Source organism: Triticum urartu, chromosome 2 (assembly GCF_003073215.2).
Source record: "Triticum urartu cultivar G1812 chromosome 2, Tu2.1, whole genome shotgun sequence".
NCBI lineage: Eukaryota > Viridiplantae > Streptophyta > Magnoliopsida > Poales > Poaceae > Triticum > Triticum urartu.
In genome coordinates, this window is record NC_053023.1 from 740,692,837 (window position 1) to 740,713,585 (window position 20,749).

Below are 20,749 nucleotides of genomic sequence, written 5' to 3' on the forward strand. Positions count from 1 at the left end.
TTCAATTCTGAGTACTCATTCAATGTGAAGTCATACTAGTGCTAGAATTGGACGTACTTGGTCCGGCAATAAAAACGGCCGTGCACGTTGCTGCTACGACTTGGTGCGTTACGTACGAGTGTCTTGATGATTGTGCAATCAATCAAGGCAATCACCCCGCCCCTCATTCCAACCGCCGTCCTCCCGCTGCCGGTTTCGTTTTTACCCTTTTCCCCCCACCTTTCGCTTTGGGTGAAAAGTCTCAGAGGGTGTTTGGATCACTGAAGACTAGAGACTAGAGACTAGTAGTAGTCATCTTTAGTTAGTAAACCTCCAAACACCCCTGACTAGTGGGTGACTAAAACTAGTTTAGTCCCTAATCACCTCATCTCCAACTTTTACTGACTAGAGACTAGTAGTAGTCACCTTTACTCAGTAAACCTTCAAACACCCCTGACTTTTACTGACTAAAGTCCCCCTCTCTCCTCTAATTGGTGTTGTACAAGGGACATTTAATACTGAGACATTTAAAGCTGACTAGTAGTAGTCACCTTTCAAACAGGGCCTAACTAAAAACTTCTAGTCTGACTACTACCAGTCACATGACTAGAGAATATCCAAACACCCTCTCAAATCATCCGCACCACCTCCCTCCTCTCCCCTTTCACTCTCCCCAGAGTCCAGTGAGTCTTCTCCGCTCCGGTAACTCCACCGTGGTCTCCTCCTCCCCCGGTCCTCTCCTCGGTTGCCATTGGCGAGGCCGAGGTGGCGTCAAAGCCATTTCTTTAAGCGCCCGGGCACACTTCCCTCCCCGCACGACGGACCCCCCACCACTCCTCCTCCACCACCACCACCAGCACCTCCCCCTCCCCCCTGCCGTCGCACCTACCCCCATTGCCCCCCTCCGCCGGCGGGAACCGACCGAGGAGGACCCCATGAGAGCCCGACGCGCAGTCGGAGAAGCCCCATGACAACCGGACGCCGCCCGCCCGTCCCCGTCGAATGGCAGATCCCGTCGTCGACATCGACAAGGTCATTCCCCTCCCCTCCTCCTCTACCCCCTCCCTTTTATGTGTATATATCTGCTTCGCTCCCGCTTGCTACCTGCAAAGTTAATGCCAATGCCGGTCGGGGGGGGAGCTCCATTGCTGGGATTTTGCCGGTGGAAATGCCAGCAGTCAGCCCCGGCGGAGCACTAGTTCGGTACCAGCGATGGTTCCGGGTGGGGGGCCGGGCCGAGCCGGAGTGAGTATGGGCAGCGCCGCCCTTGCCTCCAGTAAAAGCCATGGCTTTGCTTGATTTGGGGTTGGGCATCCCCTCCCGGGCCGGGGGAGTTACAGCAATCCCTTGGATTTCAGGCCGGGTGTGAGCCTTGGGAGCACGGGAGTGTGATTCCACCCCCATCCGGCTCTGCAAATTTTTGCTCTGCCACTGCAATTTCAGGCACGTTTATGCGGGAGAAAATGCTGTGTCATCACAGTAGTTGAGCCAGGGCTAAAAATCTGACAGCAGATGAACTTGAACATCGAGCTTGTGTAAATCTGATATACATGGTTCACAGCTTAAGATGTAGCTTTGCATCTCATCTTCATCTCTGTTTGATGCTCTCTACTGACAAAGATAGGATTAGTAGCAGTATGTTAATGTTGCTCTGTTCCTAGTCAGGAACATGACTACTGTATACGCTGCTTGTGTTCCACACCTCTGTTGGTCACGACAAGATTCTTCCTATTTTTTGCCTCCCCTTCTGCACATACATATATTCTCAGTAACTGGGTTCATGAGGGTGGCAAAGCATATGCTATACATTGCCTTCATCTGTAGCAGTGCCTCCCCATGTGACAACATAGATATAGAAATACGGTGAATAAAACAGAGCTACAGACAAGCATTTTCCATTTGTTAGTTTTGTATCCAGGGAAATGGACAAAAGACACATGGAACTTTCCCATTGCATTGGTCCTGTCAAACTTTGGACTGCCAAGTATTCATCCCTAGCAAATTTTCTGAAGCCCCAGGGATCTTTTTCTTTTTTTAATGTTTTACCTATGCTGTGATATTGCTATGCACCATTTACTGTACCTAACAATTCTGTTGTCATCCTTGTCGGCCCATCTGGCAGGCGCTTATCGCTTTGAAGAAAGGCACCCAGCTGCTTAAGTATGGTCGCAAAGGGAAGCCAAAGTTTACTCCCTTCAGACTGTCAACTGTAAGTACATTTCTGCATATGCTGCAGAAGTTATCCCTCCATCCCTCTCTTTCTCTTTCTCTGTTTGAATTTTATGGCTTGAACTAGATTTGTCGTGGTTTCGGATGGCCTTAAAAACATTTGGTTCATGGAACTGGAGCACAAATGCCTTAAAAACGCCAACCACTGAACTGAGAACAACATAAATTCATTTTGCAGTTATTATATGTACTTGAATGATTCCTTCTCTATGATCCGCAGGATGAATCGACTCTTATTTGGGTCTCAAGCAACCAAGAGAAAAGTTTAAAACTAGCTTCTGTGTCCAGAGTTCTCTCAGGACAAAGAACTGTAAGGCATTCTGAACAATATGCTCATATTTTACTTTCAAAGTCCTTTTGTTATCTCAACATCTGTTGTTCTTTTCAGCTGGTTTTCCAACGTTTTCTGCTCCCTGAGAAGGACCATTTATCCTTCTCTCTCATATATAAAGATGGCAAGCGATCACTCGATCTGGTATTACAATAAGAACCATTTTGATCTACTATTTCTCTTACATTTCTGAATAAATATCACCTGATTAATTTGAATCTTGTTTCCTAGATCTGCAAGGATAAGGTTGAAACACAGGTGTGGTTTACATGCCTCAGTGCATTGGTATCTCCAGGCAAGCACAGATCCCAACCCCAACACACGGACGAAATGCGCAGTAGTGCCCTTTCTTTTGATGTAAGTTCTCTGCTTCAACATAGCTCACTTTTACAATGAGCACATAGTAAAAAAAACATAGCTCACTTTTACGCATGTTCTCTTATTTCATTACTAAGCACTGTGTATATCAATTACCATTGCTTGAGTGATGATTTCATATCATTTGAGGTGCTGCTATCTTTTCAAGCAAAATTATCAGATTTTGTTTTGCATCAGATTCAGTTCTGTTATAAATAGTTCCTTTTCCATGATTGACTATTGGTCTACTATCAACCTTTTATCTCTAGTATATTTATGTTGACTATCATCCACAATTTCCCACATGCAGTTCATATACTAATATGCAGTTTGACATGGGAGAATTAGCATAACGTCTAAAAGTACCTCATAACAGCAACAGCACAATTCGGATGATTCTGCCAATGTTGCTTGTTTGTTCTATTACCAATTTTAATTTGATGCTCCTTTGTCTGCCAGTCGCATAATTATTCTTTATCTGCTTTCAAATGCGTTGTCCAGCTGCCAGTCATGTAGAAAATAGATGAACCAGACCTTTACAATATGATATGCTAGCCTTCTGAACTTTCTACTATGTTCTGTTTCAGTGTGGCAGAGAAAGTAGCCTAAGCAGTAGCTCTACATTTACCACTGATTCCCTCGAGAACAAGTTGAGCTCAGCAAATTCCAAGGACCGTTCTTCTGGGGAATATGCATATTCAGAAAGGACAGATGTGTCAGATATGCAAGTGAAAAGTGTATCTTCATCAGACATTCGAGTCAGTGTCTCCAGTGCTCTCAGCACATCCAGCCATGGTTCTGGTGGCGAGGATTCTGAATCGTTCGGGGATGTTTATGTCTGGGGAGAAGTCATGTGTGACACCACTTCCATATCAGGGTCTGATGGAAATGCACTCTCCCCTGGTGCAATCACTGATATCCTTGTACCGAAGCCCCTAGAGTCAAATGTAATGCTTGATGTCAGTTATGTGGCTTGTGGTGTGAAGCATGCTGCACTTATCACAAGGCAGACAGAGGTATTTACATGGGGAGAAGAATGCAGTGGGCGGCTTGGTCACGGGGCTGGTACAAGCATTTTTCAACCACGTCTACTCGAGTCATTGTCAACTTGCAACGTTGAAATAATGGCTTGTGGCGAGTTCCATACTTGTGCTGTTACAGCAACAGGTGATCTTTACACCTGGGGAGATGGTACCCACAATGCCGGACTCCTTGGTCATGGTAGTACCGTGAGTCACTGGATACCCAAAAGGGTTTCTGGTCCTCTGGAAGGCCTTCAGGTGTCGACTGTCTCTTGCGGAACATGGCATACCGCTTTGATAACTACTTCTGGACTGTTGTACACATTTGGAGATGGCACATTTGGCGCCTTAGGTCATGGGAATCGAGAAACAATCTCGTATCCGAAGGAGGTGGAATCTTTGAAGGGCTTGAGGACGATTTCTGTTTCATGTGGGGTGTGGCATAGTGCTGCTGTTGTTGAGGTTATCATGACACAGTCAAATGCTTCATCTGGAAAGCTATTTACATGGGGAGATGGAGACAAATATCGGCTTGGGCATGGTGACAGGGCTACAAAACTCAAACCAACTTGTGTGTCTTCACTGATAGACTACAACTTCCATAAGTCAGCATGTGGCCATACTCTTACGATTGGGTTGACAACTTCAGGGCACATGTTTACTGTCGGGAGCTCTGTGTATGGACAGCTTGGCAATCCCAATAATGATGGAAGGTATGCACGCCTAGTTGAAGATAAGGTCGGAGGCGGTGGTGTTGTGGAGGTTGCTTGTGGATCTTATCATGTTGCAGTTTTGACAAATGCTGGTGAAGTTTACACATGGGGTAAGGGTGCAAATGGAAGACTGGGCCACGGCGATATTGCAGATCGCAAGGTACCTACACTTGTGGAGGCTTTAAGGGATAGGTCTGTAAAGCGCATTGCTTGTGGATCAGGCTTCACAGCTGCAATTTGTCAGCATAAATGGGTGTCAGGGATGGAGCAGTCTCAGTGCTCAGCATGCAGACAGCCATTCGGTTTCACTCGAAAGCGACACAACTGTTACCATTGTGGCCTGGTACACTGTCATTCATGCAGTTCAAAGAAGGCCCTAAGAGCGGCGTTGTCTCCTAATCCTGGAAAGCCATACCGTGTGTGCGATTCATGTCATATGAAGCTAAGTAAAGTCATGGATTCTGGTGTCAGCTATAGCAGGAACAATATACCTCGCGTACCAGGTGATACCAAGGCTGAGAGAATGGACACAAAGGCAAGCAGAGTTGCATCATCTACCAGTTCGGATATGATCAAGAGCTTGGACGTGAAGGCAGCAAAGCAGGCAAAAAGGTCTGATCATTCGCCGCAGTTCCCTGCAATTTTGCAGATGAATGACGTCCCGTTCATCGGATCAGGTGACCTGCACAATGCAGGTTTTACAGTAACAAACGGATACCCGAATGACCCCAGATATACGTCACAATTTTTAAGAATGCCGTACTTGAGTTCTCCGAGCTCGTTGTCTTCAGAAAGCCTTGAGAGTTTCAGAGATGCGAACGAACTTTTGAAGCAAGAGGTTCAAAAACTAAAAGAAGAGGTATGCCTGGTTCTATTCTTTTATTTATTTTTGGTAACAACTACAGAGAACAGGGGAAAAAGAGTCATTTTGCTTGCCTATGGTACAGGTTAATAGCTTGAGACAGCAACGTGAACTGCAAGACGCCGAGTTGAAGAAGTCGGAGGCAAAAGCCAGTGAGGCCGCGGCCCTTGCTGCTGAAGAGGCGTCCAAATCGAAGGCCGCAAAAGAGGTTATAAAATCACTAACGGCGCAGGTGATAATTCGAGGCTGCATGTTCTAGTGCCACTTTTGTCTCTTCTTTTCCTCGCACCATTTCACATTAGTGACCTGTGAAAACCATGCAATGTAATAATCAACAGGTAAAAGAAATGGCTGAGAGGCTTCCTGCAGGAGACTCTGATGTGAAGCCGCCACGGGTCCCATATCTACCTGCTGGTGGTGTAGTTTCTCCTGAAATGGGGAGAGAAGGCCAGAAGAGATATGAGCCAGTATCCATTCATTATTCTCAGACACCGACTTCTGTCACGTCTGCTTGGTCTAATGGGCTCCCTCCCCAAGCCCATCAAATAGGTAAACCTAGCGACAACACGGTGGCTCCACACGAGAACATGTTTGAAAACTTCAACAAAAGCAGAGATTTTCCAGCCACACACCAGAGGACGAACAGTGGGATGGCAGGGTATCGTCCAAGATCAGAGGATTTTGATCGCCGGGAAACGGAAAGGTTCCAGATAAACCTGCAAGACTGGAACACAAGAGGCTCCGGTTCACCCAATAATCAGGTTGAGTCCGAGTGGATAGAACAATTTGAGCCTGGGGTGTACCTGACACTGGTTACTCTTCATGATGGAACCAAAGAGCTGAAAAGAGTGCGGTTCAGGTAGGCATTTCCATGATAAGAAACTGTCATGAATAACCACATGTTGTGATATGGAGCATTCTTTGGCCTGTAACTTGTCATGAGTAACCTGACCAGTAAGTGTTTTTTTTCTTTCTGGCAGCCGGAGAAGATTCGCGGAGCATCAAGCGGAGTCGTGGTGGAGCGACAACCATGAAAAGGTGTACGACAAGTACAACTTGCGGAGAACTGACCGGATCTCTTCAGTATTGACATCATAGTGTCCGCACCTGCGTTTTGAAGATGTCGAATAAACCGGCACGGCGCGAAACCAGCACAGCAAGTGTGCGGATCGGGTGCTCCGATCGGTCATATGTGCACGGGTGCTCAAGGTTGTTCGTCGACATGGCGCGTGTCGTCCTGGTTTCTTCCTGACTCCCCTTCACATCTGTCTGTACCCTCCTGTTGTATAGAAGAACCATGATATGTGCGGTTGGCACGGCTGGAGCAAACGGCGTGTGGTGCCTTCTGCTCTCCTGAGTACTAGTGAGCTGTGACCTGTATGTATGTTCCTTGGGATTAAATGGACGAGCCAAAGCTCTTCCAACTTGCCGCCGCTGGTGTAACAGTCAACCTAGTGATAAGCTAGATACTGATGAAGTGTACGTGTGATCTGCTAAGCTCGGATCAGAATTTACCTTTTCCTCTCGTGCACTAGAAGTCTGAAACCGTGGGATCCAAGATTTCATAGATGGACATCACTAAGTTCTCTCTTTTGCATGCAACAGATGACACATACACATGGCATCACCAAGAAATTCTTTTTTCGCGAATACGCTTGAGAGTGTATCTTTATATTGACTTTTGTTGCCAACCTCACAAATAGTTGTCAACTTTTGGCAGCTTTTTGTTTTGCCAAATGTTGGCTTGCCAAATGTTTGTATCAAACCAATTATGCCATAAGTTCTTTGGCTCTCTGTAATTTTCACGAATACACATGACATCACCAAGAGATTCTATAAAGTTTGAATTTTTAAGAAGTTCTATCTCTCCAATCGTTAACCCAATCAACGATCCCTTTCACCGTTAGCTTCCTCGAGGCGAGATCTTTGAAACTACATCCCAAGTCAGCATGATTCGATAACTTATTTTCATTGATAGTTGACACATTACATAGCTATATCCAAATGTAGCCCGGGAAGCCTAGCAAAGAGTTGAATCTTTCCATGCTAGCTAAAGGTTTTGTCTTGTTGAGGGTGTCTAAGCATGAAAGCCCTGCCAAGCATCTCTCTCTCCCTGAAGAATTTCCTTTTGTGCCTCTTCTTTCCACATGTAAACTCCGCGCAGCTTGGGTGGAAAATCTGAAATTTATCCGGGCAAAATGCACAACTGTTTTTGAAACGACAGAGCGGCTTTTCTGCCGAACAGAAAAATATATAGAAAAGAAGTGAGCATGCATGCGTGAAGGTAATTTATGGGAAAATTAACTAGGTTAGATTAAAATACCCAAGAGAGTGCATGTTTCAACGACTAGACGTCTGGAGCGGCGCTCAAAGCGTAGTTCGGCAAAGAAATACTGTTGCTCCTCGTCGGCGGCGGCATCCCTCCGGCGAGCCCAAAAGCCGACATGATACCAGAAATCTTGTCTGAAACCGACGCATGCGGCCTTGGGTTTTTCCACGGGCTCCGCGGCAGGCTCGAACATAGCATCCTGCGGATATGCATCTCAAACATCAGACACACACATACTCCATATGTAAAAAAATACTACTGAGCACGCCCCCCGGATTTTCATTGCACAATCGCAACAGAGATCCATCTGCCACTCTCAGTTTTTGTATCTACCATGCGAAAGGACTAACTAAATAACCAAATCCATCGGCGTGCTAATCTAAGAACAAGACAGTTGGATTAATTTGATGTCTTTGTTGTGCTTACGAAATGCTACGTGAGCAAGGTGCATATATAGGACATGTACCACGTACGTACCTTGCTCCTGGAGTTGTAGTGGCCGAGGGCGAAGAGGGTGTATATGCGAGCATGGTTGGCCTCGCGACGCCTGTATGTCACCATAAATAAATAAATAAACATTGACTGACATGCATCAGCGCATGCACATTCAGTTCGATCCTACGTAGGATCCAAACTAACCGGGAGGAGTAAACTACTCGCTGTTTTGCCTGACGAGCACGGGAACGGAAGCCGACAGCGGCGGCGTCAGCCTCGGCGCCGGCGGCCGGGGAAGAGAGCCAGGATCCCATCGTCGTTCGTCGTCCTCAATCGTCAATCAATCTCCCAACTGTAAGGCTAGTACGTCGGTCGATCAGATCTAGCGATTCAGATCAGATCAGATCTAGGCAGGATCGAATCGCTAGGTATCCTCCTACTCCGAATCGAGCCCCAACATCGTAGATTCGTAGTCCGTCTGTTCGCTGGCTTTTCGGTTTTTTTTTTTTGAGAAATCTCGCCCATTTTTTTTGATTGATAACAATGTTCATAGGTACATGGTTCAGGTTGTGAGGGTTACATGGCCCAGTCCTTTTCTTCCCTGGCATTTGCTGAAGTTCCACTTCTTCCTTCTAGCCAATCCTCCCTCTACAGCTTAGTTTTGAGCAAAAACTTATAGGCCGAACCTACTGTAAACCTCCCCTTTTTCTCCGGAAGCCATGCCCAAAAATCATCCATGTTACGAGTACACACGGATATGTCCAGGATCGCATTGGCATCAATGGGGAGAAACACTGAACGGACCAGTCCTTCATTCCATGACTCCGTCGCTAAAGATAGCAGCTCGGAAACCCTCCTGGGCGGGTCCGGTACCAGTGAGGTAATCGGCCTTGGTGTCGTCTCTTTAGGGATCCAATTATCTTCCCAAATGTCTATGGTTTGACCGTTCCCAATGCAGCGAATGATTCCCTATTTCAGCATATCCCTGCCATCTAGTATTGCTCGCGATATTTGGGATGGACGAGATCCCAACTCGGCCTCAAGGATTGTGCTTTTTGGAAAATAAGAAGCTTTTAAAATTCTAGCACTCAATGTTGTCGGCTCCTGCAGCAACCGCCATGCTTGCCTCGCTAGCAAAGACAAGTTGAAAAGCTCAAGGTCTCTAAATCCTGGTCCACCCAAAGATTTTGGTCTGGTCATGACGTCCCATGATACCCATGCCGGTTTGCGCTCTTTTTGTTTGCATTCCCACCAAAACTTCTGTATGATGGATTTAATATGGTCATACAAACCTCTTGGTAATTTAAATCAGGACATCGAATAAACTAGGATCACCTGGGCCACAGATCTGATGAGTACCTCCTTACCGCCTGCCGACAAGCACTTGCTCATGCAACCTTTCACTTTGTCCCAAACTCTGTCACTCCTGAAACAGGAGGGCCCACCGGGGAAGCAAACAAGTGGCCAACGCGCATGAGCCACGGCCCAGCAAACTTTTTCGTCCGCTCGCATGAGCTAATGTGTCACATAATTGGACTCCAAGCAAGTTCAAAAATAAATAAATAAGAGCAAGTTATAAATAACATAGGCAAGTGCAGTAGAGGGGGGTATGGAGCGATCATCACTAAGATTAAGCATAGATCATTCCAGTTTAATCACAATTTCATTTTTGAAGATAGAGAAGCAAATAGAGATGCATATAGGTTAGCCAAGTTCTCACACTCTTGATTAGGGGCATCACGTTTGGCTTGGCGTTCCCAATGATTTTTTTATCCCACAACATGTGGTCTTTGAACAATAAGGCTTGGTCTAACCCCTGGAAAGAAAAAAAAACATAATCAACACATGAGCTATATCTCACTTTAGGCGAGATAGAGGTTCTCTGGAGCAACTAATCAACGAGTACTCCTTTGTGGGAGCCCCGCAAGGATCATTTTTGTTGGCTAAGAGTCCGTCACCTGGCATGCGCTCAGTCGTCGCCACATGATGTATGCTAGGCGCTCCTATTTATTTGTCTATGTTTTAGATGTTTTATCGGCTTTTCAGTTTTTGCCCGACTTTTCCTAGGTTTTGAAGAAAAAACTTAAAAAAAAACTTTGTGCAAAAAATGTGTTTTTTTCCGTGAGAATTACATATTTGCTTTCACGGAAAGGAAAAAAAAGTGTATTTTTAGTCTCGCGGAAAGGGAAAAAAAGTTTATTTTGTTGTTTTCGCGAGAGGCACAGATTTGCTTCTCGTGGAGATGCAGATTTGCTTTCGCAAGAGGCAAAAAGAAAAAAAAATACGTGCTTCCGGCACAGTTTTTTTTCTTCGTTTTCGTTTTTTTCATGAGAAAACTTTCGTTGTAACATATTAACATGGGATCTAGTTTCGAAAATCTCGACACGAGAAATTCAATGGTAAAAACGGTTCAGGGTTTGGACGCACGGTTTAAGAGATAAAACATTTATAATAAATAAATCTTCGGAAAAAAAACTCATGTTGAGACAAAAAGGCACACGTGCAGTGCACTCTTCTTGCAACCTGAAGAGGTGGGTGTGACCTTTGAAAAAAGTACTCCCTAATTAGTGATTTCGGAGGTTCTCTCGCCAGAAGCTTTTCCTGTTCCCTACAGTAACATGTCGGCCCATTTTTCATGTGTTGATTGCTTGCTCGCCGTCACTCAGTTCACTCTTTTTTTGGCGGTTTTTTATTTTTCAGTTTGTTTCTATTTTCTCTTCGGCTTTCTTTGTTTTCTTCATCGGTTTTCTTTGGTACTTCTTTTTTTCTTTGTTATACTTCGACTTTTTTTCTTTACTGGTTTTCTTTTGGTTTACTTTTTTTCATCGTTGTACTTCGGTTTTCTCTATTTGTTCATCGGATTTATTTTTTTATTTTTTTATACTTTAGCTTTATTTTTTCTTTCTTTTTCTTCTTGTTTTTTGGTTTTTCTTTTCTTTCGTCTGTTCTTCTTTTTGTATATTTCTTGTTTTCATTGTTTTTTCTTTATTTTTTTCTCGGTTTTCCATTCATTTTGCGGTGGTTTTCTTTGGTTTTCCTTTTTTTCCTTGTGATTTCCTTTTCATTTTTCATTGCTTTTCTCCGTTTTTCTATTCTTTACATGAAAAAATGTTGATCATGTATTTTCACAAAGTTAAATGTGTATAAAAATGTTTCTGATCTATACAAGAAAGTACAACATGCATGAAATAAAAAGTAGACACTAAACGTGTATAAAATTTATTTCTGTATATTTTTTAAAACATGTATAGAAATATGTTTGTGAAGCAGCTGAAACATGTTCAACACATGATCAACATTGTTTTGTATATGTTCGATATTTTTTATACATGTTTAATTATTTTTAAATACATGATCAATATTCTTTTCATACACATTGTATATTTTCTGTATAATTTTCCATATGCATGGAAACCATTTTCCTATACACTTTTAACATTTTTGAAATGTTTGATTAATTTTTTCCACATACTTGATTAAGTTAAAAGAATTCACATACTTTTTTTTGCATGGTAATACGTTTCTCATTCATATCAAAATAATTAAAATAAAAATCACGTAAGGACCGACATGAGAAAACTGAAAAGATAGCAAAACATCTCTGAGCTTGACACCAACGTCCGTCACCTGCCTCCGGCATCACCACAACAGCCACCGAAGAAAAGATTGACGGATCACCTCCTCACCTGAGCTCGACGCGGCTCCATCGCTGATATGCAACTTTGCGGACCTCGAAGGTGGCCCACCAGAAATGAAGCCATTGCCGTTGAACGAATCAGACCGGGGCAACACTCCGGACACGCCGTCAAACTTCAGATCTGGCACCCAACCACGACTAAGACGTCGATGGAGGAAACGACACCTGCCATCCATCGACCACGGAGCCAGCACACGGTCCATCTTCCAGACATCGTTGATGCAGACCACAATCTGCATCCGCTCCTGGACTACCTTCCAAGCTCCATGCTGACGTTGGAGCAGACGCCGTAGCAACGGCAGAGCCTGAGGACACATGTCCACCACGAGGATGTCGCCATCGCCACACCATCCTTGCTTGAACAGTCAGGTTTCCAAAACCATCGCCAACCATAGGACCGGTTGCCTTGTCGGAGAAGGATCTGAAGAATTTTTGTTTAGCACCGTCATCGCCACCGCCGAAGCCAAGGCGATGATCAGCCTAAAAACAAACCTACTTTAGCCTAAAACTATCCACACACGTGAATCCGACGACCCCCTCACCACCGACGACTGAGGTCGTCAGCGGAGGGGAGCCGCCGGAGGAACACGGTGGAAGAAACTTGCTGGCGGTGGCTAGGTTTTCTAGTCGCCTCTCGAGAGGAAAAACGGCTCGCGCTGTTTGGAAAGCTCATTTTTTTATTAACATTCTTCAAGTGCTTGATGAACGTTTTTCATACACATTGTATTTTCTCTTGTATAGCTTTTTTCGTATACATGAGAAACATTTTTCTATACATATTTAACATTTTTGAAATGCTTGATTAATATTTTTAAAATTCTTGAATAAAAAATTGCTCGATTAACATTTTTTAAATACATGATTAACTTGTTTCATACACATTGTATAAATTTCTATACATTTTTTGTGTACATAAGAAACATTTTCTATACACATCGCACATTTTTAAAATGCTTGATTAATATTTTTCAAATATTTTATGTGTGTGTGTGTGTGTGTGTGTGTATAATAATTGGAATTTTAAATAAAAGTAATAATGAAAGCAAAAAAAAACATAAAAGGAGGTTGTGGCCTGTGGCCTGTGGTCTCCTTCAGGCGAGGTGTCCTACATCTGGCATAACGGGAGAAATAGGCGTGCCACATAATCTACAGATGAATCGCGCTAGCTTGTCGGGTGAGCTTGCCCATTGGTGCACACAAGGATCGCTATCTCCCGGGAACCCATGTTCAGCGCCCGTCAGGACTATACCTCGCTTACCGCAAGTGATCTTTTCGTCTCACTTCAAGCTTTCTACCTTCCCCTATTGTAGCTGGGTCGGCCGTTTGTTTCTGTAGTTCGCAAGGTGCACGAACAGGTTTGGTATTTTTTTATGTTTTCATTTGGTTTTATCTGTTTCGTCATCTTTTTTTCATTTTCATTGTTTCCTTCATTTTTTCATCAATTTTCTTTGTTTCCTTCACAGTTTTCATTGCTTTTGCCTTTTCTTTTGTCATTTAATTTTTTCTTTCTCGGGTTTTATTGTTTTTTGCTTTCCTTTTTCTATTTTCTTTGCTTTTCTTTGTTTCTTCCTTGCTTTTCATCGGGCTTCTTTGTTTTCCCCGGCTTTCTCTATTCCTATTCTTTTGCATTGGTTTCTTAGTTATTCATTTCCCCTTTTCAGGTTTCTTTGTTTTCCCTTTTGGTTTTATTTGGTTTCTTTTTTTCTTAGTTTCCTTGTCGATTTTTGTCGGTTTATATTTTGCTCAACACAAGTCAATATTTTTCATATACATCAGTAACCTCTTTATATACATGTCTAACATTTGCACACATGGTTAATATTTTTAGAAAACTTTTATTTTTGGGTATCAACTTTTTCCATACACAACTTACACTTTTGTTTTAATGAAATACAATTTTGTATTATATGTTTAATATTTTCAAATAGAGGAACAACAGTTTTGGGATACATGGTCCACTTTTTCTCCATTCACATTTAACATTCATATGCTTGCCAAACATTTTTCAAGTACAAGACAAACATTTTCTTATCCATGGTCAACATTTTTTCCATACACATTTGATATTTTTTCAAATGCTTGATTAACATTTTTAAAATACATGATCAACTTTTTCTGAACACATTGTATATCTTTTGTATACATGAGAAACATTTTACCTATACAAATTTAATATTTTTCAAAGGCTTGCCTAACATTTTTTCAAGTATTTTTTATCTAAAGTGGTTTTTGTAATATATTTATTTAGATATTTTGAAGCATAAACAAAACTAAATAAAACCCAAGTAACGAGGTTGTGGCCTTTCACGTGTCTGGGCCGACCCATATCCCGCTCGCCTTGGCGCGAGGCTTCCCTATATCTCCCTATAAGCGATACATAGGGGCGCCCGTCTGCACCTTTAGCGCCATGGAAACAAACTGTTTCCTCTTAAGTGATGGAAACAAACTAGTGTTCGCGCGTCATTGCATCTGGCCCAGCTCATCAATGCGACTGCTAACTAGCTCACCCCCTCTCACTTCAACTCATGAGCTCGCTCGCTCGGGGGACTCTGGTCAACCGTTCCCTTTTAGTAAAAATCTGTAAAAATGTAAAGTTGAAAGGGTCCACGGATTTGAGAAAAAGTTCACAAGTTTGAAAAAGGTGACAATTTTGATTTTTGTTTTACAAATTTTGAATAAAAATTGCAGATTTGAAAAATATTCAAGGTTTGAAAAAAGTTCATGGATTCAAAACAAAATATTTGGTTTAAAAAAAGTTTGCATGTTTGAAAAACAAGTTCACAAACTGCTATAAATTTTGTAAATTTGGGAAAAATCATGAATTTTAAAAATATCCATGGATTTGAACAAACTTTCTATGTTAAGAAAATTCACGAATTTGGAAATAGTTCATGGGTTTTAAAAATGTTCAAAATTTTGAAAAAAGTTACTAAGTACCGAAACATTTATGTGTCCGAAAAAAGTTCACAATTAGAAGAAATAAAGTTCATGGATTTGAAAAAGAGTTTATGATTTTGAAAAAATATTCACGATTTCGAAAAAAGTTAGCAAATTTTTCAAAAAAAGTCAGGAATTTGACAGTCCGTGAAATAGTAAAAAAGTACATGTATTTGATTGAAAGTTTACAGGTTCTGAAAAATGTTCACAACATTCAAAAATGAATGTGGATTAAAAACTGTTCACGAAATTAGAATTTATTTTCAGATTCAAAATATGTTTGCACATTAAAAACTATGTTCATGAGTTCAAAAAATGTCTCCGAATCAGAAGTTTCAAGAATTAAAAAGAACTTGTGTTTGAAAAATTGTTCAGAAATTCTAAAAAATGTTCATGAATTCAAAAACTGTGGGTGGATTCGATAATTTTTCAAATGAAAAAATGATCACAAATATGAAAAAAAATCACATTTTTGGCACACTGTTAAAGAATTAAAAATTGTTTATGAATTAAAAAAAATATTCATGAATGTAAAAATGTCCACAAAATTTTAAAATGCATGAATTTAAGAATGATCTTACTTTTGAAACTTGGTTAACGGATTCAAAAACTCATCACGAATTCAAAACAACATATTTAGGAATTGAAAAATATTCAATAATTCAAAATTGTGGCTCATCATCTTGCTTGTGAACCAATTGCCCCATCAAAGTTTTGTATTGGATATTGAAACATCGCACCAGCCTTGCATACCTATATTAGGGCCACATGCACAAGTGGGGGAGGTTTTCTGACCCTGCCCCACACCGTTTTCGCACGGATCGTTGATCTGTCGGCCCATTTGGTCTACACCTTTTACCGGCTTGGTAGTGTGTTAGGTTAAATATCTTTTGATTTTTCCTAGATTGTAAGGATATATGTTAGTAGTGTGTTTGTAGTGTCTATAGGGAAAATTCTAGATTGTTAGGGTAATTGTTAGTAGTGTGTTTGTATTGTCTATAGGGAAATGCTAGACTGTCAGGGCAAATTTTTCCTTTTTTTTGCTAGATTAATAGAAGCATGAGAAAAATCGGTAGTTTCTATCAACGGTACTTTATGTATCTATGACAATTTATCTGAATATTGTGTAAAAAATGCAAGAGTTTGTCTGTCCGAAATGAGTATGTATGTGCGATTTCAGTTTGTAAGAGAACCAATATTTTCTAGCATACATCACAACTACATGATGGAACAAACTTGGCATTCAAAACAACAATATCCATCATATATGAAAGATTATATAAGACTAGGTAGGAAGTGCGGCTTGCCGCACCCGGCAGTACACCGCTGCCGGGTATAGTCATATCCAACCCGGTAAGCATTGCAAATATAAAATATAACAGATAAACCAATTATCACAGTAACTTCAACTTCCATTGTGGATACTCTATATATAAACCCATTATCTTATACACGAAAAGGAATTGCGTCTACATATCTAAATTGAGCTCAATGCTTTCAACACATGCATGCCTGGATACGGCCATGACGCAAGACCCTGAGGTTCTTGTAACTGGTCCTAGCCTTCTCCCTGTCTGGCTCCTGAACCAAGCAAAGGAAGCAAGCAAAAGAACCGAGTGATACAACATTGAACTACATAAGAAGAGCAAGTCAGAGGAGGGAATCCAAACCAGATCACTGCACAAAATCAGTAATTAAGGCACCAATCTCATAGATCCTGTCTACGAATGCAAATTTCCTCATGTTGCAGGTTGGCACCTTGTTTGTTACCACATACCAACATGAACCTTGAGCCAATGCCTAAGACACTAACCTAAGATCTCTTGAATAATTCCACGAAATGAACATTGCAGGTTTTAGATAATGCTAAATTGCACGGATAATAGCTCAGGATCACATCTTATTTCTTACCGGGTGGAGATCAATGTAGCTGTTTACGACAGATACACTCCACACTTTTAGGGCAGATACTCGACATGCGGTCCCGCACATTGATTATAATGTGAAATTTAGACATGATTCATATGTACTGTTTTCTCACGAATAGTGCCAACAAACTCTGATGATAATTATAAGTCGCCACAACGGAAGATGCTACCTTTTGTCTTGGTCCTCTCACAAAGGCATGGTTCACTGCACATAATCTTAACCTCTGGGCCTCTACCTGAATAACCAAACCAATTGTCATGGCAAGCATGAAATTACCTATACAACTCAGAGGCAACAGAGTTTACTACCCAATGTATATGTGTACCTTCATCATCAGTGCAATAGTTCGGGTTGTTGATCGTTGATCCTGTCAATGTGCTTACCACCTGAACCCTGGTAAAAGTTAAATTCAAACCAAGAGGATTGTTGTTAGCATGGACCCAGCATGGTTTGTCATAATAAAAATACCAAGCAATCACATTAGCAAGCAAAACAGGAGGGTATAGTATAATTGAATGCATAGATGATTGGTATATCTTTTGTATAACTGAATGTATAGAGGGCTGGTACATTTTATATATCCACGCGTGTATCAATCAGCATGAAATCAATACTGGCAATCTATTCCACACCGAACAGTCTTTATCTACTGCTCGCACATCTCAGAGTCAGCTATCCATGTTCAATCAGATAGAAAATTAGCAAGTGAGAGGAAGAGAAAGAGAGACGACAGATAGAGGAAGAGTGGGAGGGTGAGGAGATAGGTGCAAGAACAAATAAAAATGTATAGTGGCCGAATCTGCGAGCCACACCATCCTACCCTTCTTCTTTCCATGGTTCTTTCCTGTCCTGGATACACAGAGTAAAAGAAAGCAGGGTCAAGCGCTGTTCGAGCAAGAGAAACATGGAGAGGGGTGAGCAAGAGAAACATGGAGAGGGTCAAGCGCTGTTCTTTCCATGGTTCTTTCCTGTCCTGGATACACAGAGTAAAAGAAAGCAGGGTCAAGCGCTGTTCGACCAAGTTAGCAGCAGGATCCTCCCTCGGTTAATATACAGAATGACAAACATACTTCATGATATCTCTCCTGGAGAAATATCAAATTATATATGCCATTTCGCAACAGAACATAAATTTTACTAACAAATTCATGGAAAAGATGAGCTACAATTAAATATGAATAAGGTAACACTGGGTACTTCTGTACAAACAATGCCCAGGGTATTGATGGCAAGAAGGGGATGGTTTATGCCATGTAGGCACAAAATGGAGTAAAAAGAAACGGAGTTAACTAATGACTTGATAAAAATTCAGAGAAAAATCAAACTGGAACTACACAGAGCTGTACATTATGAGCCGATGCCATAGCACTATTGGAGAAGTCGGAGCATACACATGACGCAAAGGCAAAAGAAAATACCTTTTGTTGCAATCGGCAGTGGCTCGCTTCGACTCGCTATGCAAAAACAGTAGCAACACCGTACACCGACAAAAGGCAAGCATGTCAATCTCATGCCACAAGTGAAAAAACACATAAGGCCCATTAGCTTGTCAGAAGGATTGCTAAACCATGAAACATGAAGTCATATTAAATCAAGCAAGTTTGCAATGTCAGCGAACTGATTTTTAATTGCAAAATAGTTTGATAAACCAGGAAAGGAGCCAGAAGAATGCAAGCAAATTTACTTGTGGCAGCAACAGAACTTTAATCTTTTAGAAGCAGGTTTGAAGCCATGAAACATGAAGTCATATGAAATCAATCAAATTTGCAATGCAAGCAACTGATGATTAAACGCAAAATAGTTGGATAAACCAGGAAAGAAGCCAGAAGAAGGCAACCAAATTTACTTGTGGCAGCAATAAAACATTCATCTTTTAGAAGCAGGTTTGAAGTACACAAAGTAAGATTTGAAGCAGGTTTCTTGCCTAGCCATTATTATCACACTTTCTTTCAGGAAATATACATATCCTTTGTTGTTTTAACATGTACTTGAAAGACTTCGCTGGTCTAACCAGGATCTGTGATTACATCTCATTTTCTGATAGGATACCACAAGCAATGCGATGCGTAACAATGCAAATTGAACGAAAATACATATGCTAGCCATGCTTGATGTAACATAAATATATCCATATTCTAGTTCCTGCATGGTACCTGTGAATGATTAAAAGCAATAAGCAGAAGTATGGCTGGATATCAAATAGAAATAAAATACAAAGGCCATGCGGGCTACACATAATGCTAATAGCTAAGCAAGTGACTTACATAGGTGAAACCGACATCAAGGATGAGCAGAGCAGCCAAACGCTAATTCTGCTATTGTGCAAAAGCCTAACAAAGTAGTATCCGTTCAGATTGATCAGAAGTAGTGACATATATAGTTGCTTCCAAGTTAGCATCTCTGCAAGAGTTGCAGTGAACCTACAAATACTGAATCGACTTGTAGACCAGACTGCATTTGTTCAAGTTGTAAAGAAACAACATACAGTCAATCAGCTAACATACAATCAATCAGCTAACATGAGATATAAAACATGGCTCCAGAAAAGGGCTAGTGTACCATGAATAAAGAAAAAAAAATACATCTGTAGCATGAACTTGACACCTACAGGGTATGTTCGGCTACTACCTTCCTTTGAAAGCATATGCATGACCCTGTGACCATGTAACCTTGCATTATGCATCAATTCTTCAGTTTTGATGCTCAGTTCGTACATACAGCTCAAGAAAAACTTTGCATAAAATGGACAAACACTAGTACGCGTCGATGCTATATAAACGGTTTTTAACCCCTTTCCGCGACGGCATTTGGAACCGTCGCCTAGTGAGTGTGAGCGATAGGGGGTCCTTCCCACATGACTCAGAAACCGTCGGGATAGGGAGCCTTGATGCATACAGTTGTCCCTATATAACCGTTTCCGATATCTCGAATATCCCAAACGCTTCATCCTTGCTACTCGTTTGTGCTCGCATTGCCATCACAGTTGGAGTTTTATGATTTTACCTAAAACCTGGCAGATTCCAGGCACGGGAGCTTTCCAGGCAGATTCCAGGCACCGGAGTTTTACGATGCTTGGCACATCACAAACAGTTCATGATTATAAACCGTGTACAATAGGTAGACAATCACACACATTTAGTTTTTCCGCACCATATGTGATAGTGTCTGACATCACACACGCTTTGCAAACAGCAACTGTGTGCATACTTGCACACGTTTCCTCTCTGTGAACCATCTCGGATTATGGTGTATATCGCAAACATTTGTGTTTTAACAACCGTGTGTGCCGTAATGACCTGCACACCGTTATTTCGCCCTAATTTAATTGATACTATTTAAAATTGTACCTAATTTAAACTTGAAAGTAGGCTATAGCTTTATTCATATCCATCAGGTTCAAACAACCAACGCATTATTCGATTCACAGGTACATATGTTTAAGAATTACATAAGCACCAAATAAAAAATGATGAACCAGTGTTCTATATTTGTACTATTACAGATGGTAAAGAAAGAGGCGACAGACATTCTGGTTGCTGAACAAGGTGAAGCGGAATGACCCTATTGTGTTCTCCTGAATGCAGAAGGTATGCAGAACTCTAGTCCAACCCCTTGTGATGGCCGGTCGCCAACCATGTAGTCTGAGAGACTGAGACAACATATCATTTTGAAATTTACGAAGTCACTGTGGGCGCCTCTTGTCAACGGGAACGTCTTCTCCCACTGAAAGCGCATCGTCGGAAATCCTGAAATAAATTCAGAAATAATGCGAGCACCAGGACTTGAACCTTGGTGGGGCAGGATACCGGTGAGGGGTAGACTCATACGTACGTTGGGTTGTTTGTTTGGGCCTCGCCCTAAGCGAACATTTCTTTTTGGTAGCTAAAAAAAGTGAACATTTTTTTGGGTCTGTGAACAATTTTTGAAAG

The 20,749-nt window shown here is 41.7% G+C and overlaps 1 protein-coding gene across 1 annotated transcript; it reads left to right on the forward strand.

Annotated features, from left to right (window-relative positions):
• The first annotated feature begins 642 nt into the window (after positions 1 to 642).
• On the forward strand, positions 643 to 7,007 carry LOC125540381 (PH, RCC1 and FYVE domains-containing protein 1-like). Its single transcript, XM_048703992.1, has 9 exons — positions 643 to 1,011; positions 2,102 to 2,188; positions 2,429 to 2,518; positions 2,597 to 2,683; positions 2,771 to 2,896; positions 3,484 to 5,490; positions 5,579 to 5,725; positions 5,832 to 6,352; positions 6,474 to 7,007. Exons 1-9 carry the CDS (start codon positions 982 to 984, stop codon positions 6,589 to 6,591), a joined length of 3,213 nt encoding a protein of 1,070 aa, XP_048559949.1. The 5' UTR covers positions 643 to 981; the 3' UTR covers positions 6,592 to 7,007.
• Positions 7,008 to 20,749: the final 13,742 nt, after the last annotated feature.